The sequence below is a fragment of the Notolepis coatsorum genome, assembly GCF_963971535.1.
Source record: "Notolepis coatsorum genome assembly, chromosome: 5".
NCBI classification, from domain to species: domain Eukaryota; kingdom Metazoa; phylum Chordata; class Actinopteri; order Aulopiformes; family Paralepididae; genus Notolepis; species Notolepis coatsorum.
Genome location: NC_140169.1, coordinates 141212808 through 141223501, shown reverse-complemented (window position 1 = coordinate 141223501; position 10694 = coordinate 141212808). Strand labels below are relative to the sequence as shown.

Genomic DNA, 10694 nt, shown 5'->3' with positions numbered 1-10694 from the left:
AGTCACCTCTCACGAGCAGAGCGCTAAATTACTACCTAACCAATCAGATCTGCGATATGAGGTAGCGTCACGAGCAGAGCAATGTGTGTGGACAAGAGGCGGGTTGCCTAGCTTTTAGACCAATGTTACGTTATAGCTCGCAGTCACATTGTTCAGAAAGTTTAGTGCGCTTGACAAATTGCAATGTGAATGCAGACGAACCAAATGAAGGATGCAACAATGTTTGCAACTTCACCCCCCGAACCGCACCGAGTCCACCAAAACTATATGTGAAAGCGCCCTTACTCTCAGCTGCCCTACTGAACACACTCTCTCTCTCTTTCTCGCTCAGCTGACTCCACCCTTCAAGCCTCATGTGACCTCTGAGACCGACACGCGTTACTTTGACGTGGAGTTCACGGGACAGATGATCACCATCACGCCTCCAGGCCAAGGTACCCATTTCCCTTCCTCCAAATCCTGTCAAATGCTTTCTTCTCGTCGCCGTTGTCTTCCCCTCGAGGGGGGAATCCCCAAAATGGCGTCACCAGAGGGCTCACTGAAGGGAGGACAATGAGGGGAGGGGAGTGTGCTCATTTGAATGCACCCTTGTCTCTAGCAATGTCCCTTTTGTGAGACTGTCTGGAGTATACTCCCCCTTGTGGCTGAATGCATAGATTACAGCCAACCACAGCTGGGTTGTAAATTAACTAGATTCCATTGTGTTTTTAATTTGTTGGCAGTGGGAACAGTCAAGTTTGGGAATAGGCTTATAAATATAATTTTTGGTGTGATGCTTTAACCCCCCCCCCCCCCCCCCCCCCCACTCTCTCTCTCTCTCTCTCTAAGCTGTCATACTGAACACCCGCTCTCTCTCTCTCTCTCTCTCTCTCTCTCTCTCTCTCTCTCTCTCTCTCTCTCTCTCTCTCTCTAAACTGTCATACTGAACACCCTCTCTCTCTCTCTCTCTCTCTCTCTCTCTCTCTCTCTAAGCTGTCATACTGAACACCCTCCCTCTCTCTCTCTCTCTCTCTCTCTCTCTCTCTAAGCTGTCATACTGAACCCCCTCTCTCTCTCTCTCTCTCTCTCTCTCTCTCTCTCTCTCTAAGCTGTCTATACTGAACACAGTCTCTCTCTCTCTCTCTCTAAGCTGTCATACTGAACACAGTCTCTCTCTCTCTCTCTCTCTCTAAGCTGTCATACTGAACACCCTCTCTCTCTCTCTCCCTCTCTCTAAGCTGTCATACTGAACACTATCTCTCTCTCTCTCTCTCTATCTCTCTCTCTCTCTCTCTCTCTCTCTCTCTCTCTCTCTCTCTCTCTCTCTCTCTCTCTCTCTCTCTAAGCTGTCATACTGAACACCCTCTCTCTCTCTCTCTAAGCTGTCATACTGAACACTCTCTCTCTTTCTCTCTCTCTCTCTCTCTCTCTCTCTCTCTCTCTCTCTCTCTCTCTCTCTTTCTCTCTTCCTCTCTCTCTCTCTCTCTCTTCTCTCTCTCTCTCTCTCTCTCTCTATCTCTCTAAAGGGCTGCAGCGTTCTGTGCACCGACAGTCGTAGTTCTTACATTAATGCGATTTTGGAATATTGTCCCGTAAACAATGAAAATCGCCCTGGAGATCAGTTCATTCAGAGGGCAGCCCCCTTCAGATAACATTCAGCCACTAGATGCCACACTAGAGCACCAGCATGTCATTAATCCAATCAGGTGCATTCCGCATGGAGAAATGGCAAGTAGGGAGGGGATACTTGCATGTAACATGTAAACAACAACTTTCATTTTGGACTCGCAAACATTCTTTTTATGATAAATTCATAAATCAATATATTTTGGGGGGGGGAAAAGCAATACTTTCATTCCGCACCTTTCTAAAAGCTCTGTGGATGTATTATTAGCTATAGCACCTTTAAAATCCTAACCACGGTGCATTGCAGAGGTTTATTTTATGTTTCTGTTGGGTTGAATAATTTCCCGCTCTTTTTCTTTTGTCTTTCAGATGAGAACATGGAGTCTTTCGACAGCGACCGACGACCTCACTTCCCCCAGTTCTCTTACTCTGCGAGCGGGACAGCGTAGCTGTCCTCGCCGGCTCTGTTAAGGGCCACGTCCACCTCTGTCTCCGTTATGTATATATATATGTGTATCCCCCTTGGACTCTCACACATCTAGCCATAGATGACCTCGCTAGCATACGTTTAGTAGTGTTGTTTATACCTCTTTGGACGCTGTAATCATCCGGGGTGCGTTCCAGTTGTGTCCCCCTGAAGACATCCCAAAGATCCACCGGTGCTGAAGCCTTTGGTGCCACAGAAGAGACGAGAGGATGCGAGGACACCACTCTGGACAATTGGAATTCACCCTGGTCTTCTCCAGTGTTACCGATGGAGAACCTTGTGATGTGTCTCTAAGGAGTGAAGATTGCTGCTTATTTATTAGAGAGAATCTGTCAGTGGTCAGTCGCAAAGAGTGGCCACTTGTGAACCCAAATGGACACGGGATAATATCTCAATCTGCAGCTGGCCACAAAGAGAAGCACGGGACGCATGCTCATATCTCAATCTGCAGCGAGCCACAAAGAGAAACATACAGTAGGCCTGCTCGATTTTCTGTACAAAGTTTCTTCAAACGGTACACTATCTATTGTGGTAGTTGATTAGCATTGTTGCTAGCTAATTAGCATTAGCATTCAAGGGGGCGAAAAAAGAAACAGAAGAGTGGTTATTCTAGCTAGTGCCCATCTCCCCACCCGATTCACATCACTGCCATTGAACTCTTGAGACTCTGGGGGTCTCAGGTTATACTGCTATTATACAGTATATTGTAATGAGGGGTATTGAAGTGATGTGTTTTCTGGAGGTGTTGTGCGCTATATTCCCCCAACATACAGTACTGAGCTTTGCTCTTCAGCCAGCGAAACAAATGGCAAAAACTAGGGATGTCCGATATTATCGGCCTACCGATATTATCGGCCGATATTGGCATAAAAATGTGATATCGGAAAATATCGGTATCGGTTTTACATTTATTTAACCTTTATTTACCCAGGCAAGCAAGTAAGAAACAATTATTCTTTTATTTATTGTCAAAGTATGCATAATGTTGTGTTAATTACAGGACAAGAGATATGTAATGTTAATTACCTGAAATTATTCCGTTTTTTGGCGGGGAAACCCTGCATATATCGGTATCGGTTGATATTCGGAAATTAAGAGTTGGACAATATCGGTATATCGGTATCGGTAAAAAAGCCAATATCGAACATCCCTAGCCAAAACCAAAGTGAGCACCCTGCTGCTCACAGCTGTTACGTTGTCTTCTGGGGTTTATTATGCTTTGAGAGGAAACAGTACAAGATCTAGGCTTCATGGTTCAATCACCTCTATCATTCTCCCTGGAATACCTACATTAGACACAAGTTAACTAGTAAGATTTTGCTACATTTTGTCTTGTTTTTCTGGCCCTGTCATCTTGCTTCAGATGTATTGGAACAGAAATAAGAGACACACCTGGGGCGCGTCCCATTACTCCTCTTCTCCACATCATCCTTCTTTCCTCCTCGACCTCCTCCTTTCCTCCTCCTTTCCTCCTCTCCTCCTCCTTTCCTCCTCTACCTCACTCCTTTTCCTCCACTACCGCTCCTTTCCTCCACTACCTCTTTTCCTCCTTACCTCCTCCTTTCCTCCTCTACCTCCTTTCCTCCTCTACCTCCTTTCCTCCACTCCTCTTTCCTCCACTACATCCTCTCCTCCTCTACCTCCTCCTTTCCTCCACTACCCCCTCAATTCCTCCACTACCTCCTCCTTTCCCCCTCTACCTCCTTTTTCCTCCTCTACCTCTTTTCCTCCTTTACCTCCTCCTTTCCTCCTCTACCTCCTTTTTCCTCCTCTACCTCCTCCTTTCCTCCACTACCTCCTTTCCTCCACTACCTACTTTCCTCCTCTACCTCCTCCTTTCCTCCTCTACCTACTTTCTTCCTCTACCTCCTCCTTTCCTCCACTACCTACTTTCCTCCTCTACCTCCTCCTTTCCTCCTCTACCTACTTTCTTCCTCTACCTCCTCCTTTCCTCCACTACCTCCTTTCCTCCACTACCTACTTTCCTCCTCTACCTCCTCCTTTCCTCCTCTACCTACTTTCTTCCTCCACTACCTCCTTTCCTCCACTACCTACTTTCCTCCTCTACCTCCTCCTTTCCACCAATACCTACTTTCCTCCTCTACCTCCTCCTTTCCTCCTCTACCTCCTTTTTCCTCCTCTACCTCCTCCTTTCCTCCACTACCTCCTTTCCTCCACTACCGCTTCCTTTCCTCAACTACCTACTTTCCTCCTCTACCTCCTCCTTTCCTCCACTACCTCCTTTCCTCCACTACCGCTTCCTTTCCTCAACTACCTACTTTCCTCCTCTACCTCCTCCTTTCCTCCTCTACCTCCTCCTTTCCTCCACTACCTCCTTTCCTCCTCTACATCCTCCTTTCCTCCACTACCTCCTTTCCTCCACTACCTCTTCCTTTCCTCCTCTACCTCATTTTTCCTCCTCTACCTCCTCCTTTACCTCCTCCTTTCCTCCACTACCTCCTCCTTTCCTCCTCTACCTAATTTTTCCTCCTCTACCTCCTCCTTTCCTCCTTTACCTCCTCCTTTTTCTTCCTCTACCTCCTCCTTTCCTCCACTACCTCCTCCTTTCCTCCTCTACCTAATTTTTCCTCCTTTACCTCCTCCTTTTTCCTCCTCTACCTCCTCCTTTCCTCCACTACCCCCTCAATTCCTCCACTACCTCCTCCTTTCCTCCTCTACCTCCTTTTTCCTCCTCTACCTCTTTTCCTACTTTACCTCCTCCTTTCCTCCTCTACCTCCATTTTCCTCCTCTACCTCCTCCTTTCCTCCTCTACCTCCTCCTTTCCTCCACTACATCCTTTCCTCCTCTACCTTCTCCTTTCCTCCACTACCTCCTCCTTTCCTCCACTACCTCTTCCTTTCCTCCACTACATCCTCTCCTCCTCCTTTCCTCCACTACTTCCTCCTCTCCTTCTCCTTTCCTCCACTACCTCCTCCTTTCCTCCTCTACCTCCTCCTTTCCTCCTCTACCTCCTCCTTTCCTCCACTACATCCTCTCCTCCTCTACCTTCTCCTTTCCTCCACTACCTCCTCCTTTCCTCCACTACCTCTTCCTTTCCTCCACTACATCCTCTCCTCCTCCTTTCCTCCACTACTTCCTCCTCTCCTTCTCCTTTCCTCCACTACCTCCTCCTTTCCTCCACTACATCCTCCTCTCCTCCTCTATATCCTCCTCTCCTCCACTACATCCTCTACCTCCACCTCTCCTCCTGACCGGGGAGCTGAAGTCCATGACGGCATGTATCCTCCATGTCTGTGTCTCAGTGGTGGTGGAGGAGAGAAGTTGCCCCAGCAGGGACTCAGTCATAAGCCCCCAGTCTTCTCCCTCGGCTGTAAGAGAGGCCTGGATCACCACAGGAGAAGAACCCAAACACGACATCCACCATTAATCCTAAAGGTGACAACTCCTCTCACATCTCGTCTACAAACGTTGACCAGACTTTTAGAGGACGTCTAATGTCATTTTGGTCAATCGCCGTCTCGTCTGTGATGTCTAAGCACAGGAAGGGTCCCAGGGACGCAGCCCTCGTCTCCTGCATTGGTGAAGCAAACATCGACCGATCAGCCAAATGGGAACCCTACCCCCGACCAAGGGGCTAGCTGTAGGCTTCAGGCAGGGCTAATCTATTCCATTAGTATGACTGTTCTGTACCATGTAGGTGGAGAATAACACTGTGTACTATTACTATGTGATGTGACGCCATTTTGCCGAATTACCTTTTGTTGATGAATGACAATGGTTCCAATCAACTGAAAACAGCAATCTCATGGACCCTGGTCATGGTACTGGATGTGAATGGGTGTAAATATTTCTATTAGACGGGCCGCGACAACAACGGTTTGGAGAATATTGTTGTTTGTTGATAATGTGGAGGCACTCGGGGGTCCGTTGCCTTATACCATGAATGTTCCTTTGACTTTTAATTAAATCTGTGCACAAACTGCTATGAAATCACATAAAGAAATGATCATAGAGGCAAATTTTACACGGCATATCGAGTAGAAGAATCTAGCTCGTGCTTTTCTTCGCTTCACTGAAAAGGGAAAAAGAAAATGTTCTACCAGCATGACCTTGAATGCAGACGCTCGCATTGGATGAAACGCAGGTCTTCGTTTTCCACAATTGATGACAAACAATACGCTCCACGTACGACATGAACGAGACTGAGCACAACTTCCATAAGTAATGCTCTGGAGAGAAGCTGCTCTCTTAGTCCTGGATATTAGGAAGTGTTCTCTAAAAACCTACTCGCACTATGGGAACACTTAAAAGAACACGCCAACATTTGGGGAAATTAGCTTATCGTCTTACATTTACATTTAGTCATTTAGCTGACGCTTTTATCCAAAGCGACTTACAAGTTCTGTACGACAGGTCATCAGGAAGGATACAACTCTATCAGCTGAGTAACAATGTTCATCAAAGTGTTGCGTGTTACAGTGTAGGTTAGTTTATTAGGACAAGTGCATGACAGTAAGGTTAGTTAGGGTTAGATTTTTTTTTGATTGGACGGGATTCGGCTGTCCTAACTGGGGTTGGTAGTTCATTCCACCATGGTAGGGCAAGGACTGAGAATAGGCGGCTTCTCTTTGATGACCCTCCCGGAGCTTGGATAGGAGTAGGTCTAAGGCGGCCAGAAGATGCAGAGCGTAGGGGTCTTGAGGGTGTGTAGTTAGAGACCATTGACCGGAGGTAGGCGGGAGCGGTTCCCTTTGCCGCACGGTATGCTAGGTCGAGGGCCTTGAAGCGGATACGTGCAGCAATGGGGAGCCAGTGCAGGTCCCTAAGAAGTGGGGTGACATGGGCCGACTTCGGTAGGTTTGAGATCAGGCGGGCTGCTGCGTTCTGAATGAGTTGAAGAGGCTTGGTGGCAGTGGCCGGGAGGCCAGCTAGCAGTGCGTTGCAGTAGTCGAGGCGGGAGATGACTGTTGATTGGACGAGGAGTTGGGTGGCTTCTTTTGTCAGGAAGGAACTGGTCGTCGAGGACAACACCAAGGTTCTTGGCGGTCGGGGACACGGTCACAGCTGCATTCTCGACTGTGATGGAGAGGTCGGTCAGGGGGGAGGATTTGGCCGGCAGGTGGAGCAATTCTGTTTTGCTTAGGTTCAGTTTGAGGTGGTTGGTCGTCATCCAGGCGGAGATGTCGGACAGACAGGCCGAGATCCGCTCAGAGACGTGGATATCTGAGGGAGGGAAGGAGAGGAAGAGTTGAGTATCATCGGCATAACAATGATATGAGAAGCCATGAGACGTGATAATGTTACCCAGTGATTTAGTGTAGAGGGAGAAGAGAAGGGGTCCTAGGACCGAGCCCTGGGGGACACCCGTCCGCAGGGGGCGGGTGGCCGACAGAGTCCCTCTTCATGACACTTGGTCTTCTCCAGAGAGAGACAAGATAGATACCAGTTTCCTCTCTGTGCGTTCAGTAGAAGGCTATCTGGCTGCACGTTAGTTTAGCTTAGCACAATGAATGGAAGCGGACATGGCCGGTTATCCTAGGCATTGTCCAACTAACACCTCTCCCGAAGGCTAACCGACCATGTCCGCTTCCATTCATTGTGCTAAGCTAGGCTAACATGCAGCCAGATAGCTTTCTACTGAACGCACAGAGAGGAAACTAGTTAGTATCTCTATCTTGTCTTCTTTCCCAAAATGTTCGAGTGTTCCTTTAACTCTTTAAAATCTGTAATGTCGTCAAACAGCGACCACTGTGCAGAAGATGACAACATGGTACTGTGCTTTGTTTACAGTTTTGGTTTTTGTCTGATGTGTGGGTTGCATTTAGAATAGAATAGAAATACTTTATTTATCCTGAGGGAAATTCAGCAATTTCAGTGGGTCTAGGAGAGGGGTTGCTACTGCTGGCCACACATCAGGCTCTACCAAATGAGGTCTGGAGAAATTCACAATATAATAAATGACTAAACTCCAACTCAGACCAAAACAAAAAAGTAAACAACGCGTGATACCAAGCGGGGCTCTAGTCTAGAGGTCGCTGTTTTGACAGCATTACAGATTACACCTTTAAAGTCCCACCGAAATCAAAGCAGGAAATAAGTTATTATTCAAAAGGCAATCAACAGGTATGTTATAAAACTAATGCATGGCCACTCATACTCAATTAATCTATGATAAATGCCATTCTGAAACTGGGAAGGAAACTGTGCCCCCTTGTGTGTCTTGTGGTGTTGCAGGTGTAGAGTGTGTATCCAGTGATGTCATGTAAACAGTATGTGATGTCTTGAATTCAGCCAATCAGCTGTAAACACTGAAAGAGGATGGCCAATCACAGTTGTGCCATCTTGACAGGAATGTCCATGTCTGAAGTGAACACGCCCTTTCAAATGAAGGTTTGTGTGTGTGTGTGTGTGCGCGCGCGTGTGTGTGTGTGTGTATACAATTCCAATGTATAGCAAAACAATCATCACCCTTGATTCATGACATCATATATAGAGAAGAATGAACCTCGCTCAGTTAGCAAAGCAACTTGGGATGATTGAATAATGTGCAATATCATTGTTATAAACTGCTGTGATACCGTATGATGATTGACAGCTTTGTTAATGGCATTTACTCGAGGAGGTAGTGCTTAAAAGTTCACTCCTATCTTAGGGAGATGAAAATCTCTATAAATAATAGGATAATTGTCAAATGTAATAACATCAAAGCTTTTGGAACTTTGCATAGATATTGCATTGAAAGATTTTTAATTCTAAATTCTGTGTGCAAGTAAGATTGCTCCTTTGAATCATCAAATGATTTATTTTAATGAATGTCTTTAGTTTTACCGCCTCTGTCCTTAAAAGGCCCTTCTTGTCCAACATTGGTCCTTCCCCATCTGCTTTAAAAGCGGCCTTTGCTATTTTGGACCTAAATTAACCCCTTGAAACTCTAATTTCAGGAGGAAATGTGTAAGGTTTTTCACTGAATATCATTCCAAACAAAAGTGAATGAATGTAAAACATATTTAATATTGATCTCCCGTTCTAATTTTGATGTTTTTGTATATTTAATTGTTCTTGTTTTTCTAAAAATCTTCTGCTCAGTGTGTTGTCCTCCATGTTATGTGCCATTAATTATGGGGACGGGAGCCTGTTTACATCACATTATACAACTCGTACCTGCCCATGTGGACTGAATAGTTGAGTGCACCACCTTTTGTGAACAGGGGACAACATTTCATGTGAGTGAGTCAAATGGCATAAATGCTTCATTCTTTTTCATTGGGACTCCAAAATAAAGATTATGTTGGACAAAACATAGCTGTTGTGCTCTGGCTCTTTAGATGATTGAATATCAAAGTCCAACGTAGATAGAAAGACATAAAATCTTAACCATTTCACCTTTGCACTGTAGGTTTTAGAATTGCATGTTTTCCTGATGGTAGAAAGAGACAACGACAGCTCAAGTCTACCAGTATAGTGAGCACAAAAAATACAGAAAATAAGTAAGTAAATGCCTTGCTCAAGGGCACCGCGAAAGCGGTTGCTGAGTGCGGGGATTTACACACATTCACTTCCCCCCACCCACGTTTTGGTCTGGGGATTCAACCCAGCGTCCTTTCCGGTGACACACCCACTTCCCTAACCTCTGACCTGCTGCCACCGTCCCTGTCGCACGTGTGCACCGCTATGCAGACGACTCATGACTGTGGGAGAGAGAGAGCTGTAACAACAAGGTCATCTCCACATGGGGACATTCAAGTCTTATCTTAGAACTCCAAAGGCCAAAGCCAGGCTTGAGCGTGTGAGTGAATGTGGTGTGGAGTCTGAGGATGTCAGAGACACTAGTCTTGTGAGTGACCCACGTACCCCCCTACTCTAGTGGCGACTTGTTGTTTTAACATTATCGCGGTGGAAGAGATAACCATGGCAGGACAGCTTGCGACTCCAGGACCTGATGGAGAATCCGAATCACGCAGTCGTCACCTGCTCTGCTGATGTCTCTATATGAGACTGACTCATGTTGTCTCACCTGGCCCTGCTCTGCTGATGTCTCTATATGAGACTGACTCATGTTGTCTCACCTGGCTCTGCTGATGTCTCTATATGAGACTGACTCATGTTGTCTCACCTGGCCCTGCTGATGTCTCTATATGAGACTGACTCATGTTGTCTCACCTGGCCCTGCTGATGTCTCTATATGAGACTGACTCATGTTGTCTCACCTGGCTCTGCTGATGTCTCTATATGAGACTGACTCATGTTGTCTCACCTGGCCCTGCTGATGTCTCTATATGAGACTGACTCATGTTGTCTCACCTGGCCCTGCTGATGTCTCTATATGAGACTGACTCATGTTGTCTCACCTAAGTTAACCTCCCTAACCATTAACCTGCCACCGCCCCTGTCAGTCCATGAAGCGGTCATGATCGTCGGGAGGATATGCCTGGACTGGAACCGTCGCTCGACAGAGACAGACATAGGCATTTGCTGCACAAGTTGCCAATCTTCCATGTTGCAGCATTAAATGTTTACCTTCAAACACACGCCATTAATCAAGGTGTTATTTCCTTCTATGTTGAATGCCGTGGCGACTTTGAATCCGACATGTATAAACAAGTGCAGTTACCTCTCACGGCCACAGGGTGGCAATCTTCC

At 46.5% G+C, this 10694-nt stretch overlaps 1 protein-coding gene across 1 annotated transcript in view; it reads left to right on the top strand.

Moving 5' to 3' along the window:
• Window positions 1–3580, top strand: part of LOC311229100 (RAC-alpha serine/threonine-protein kinase-like) — a 69150-nt gene extending 65570 nt beyond the window's left edge. Inside the window, exons 13-14 of the mRNA XM_084315111.1 lie at window positions 332–434; window positions 1975–3580. Coding sequence (XP_084171237.1) covers window positions 332–434; window positions 1975–2054 — 183 coding nt within the window. The 3' untranslated portion in view covers window positions 2055–3580. The remainder of the gene's footprint in view (window positions 1–331; window positions 435–1974) is intronic.
• Window positions 3581–10694: the final 7114 nt, after the last annotated feature.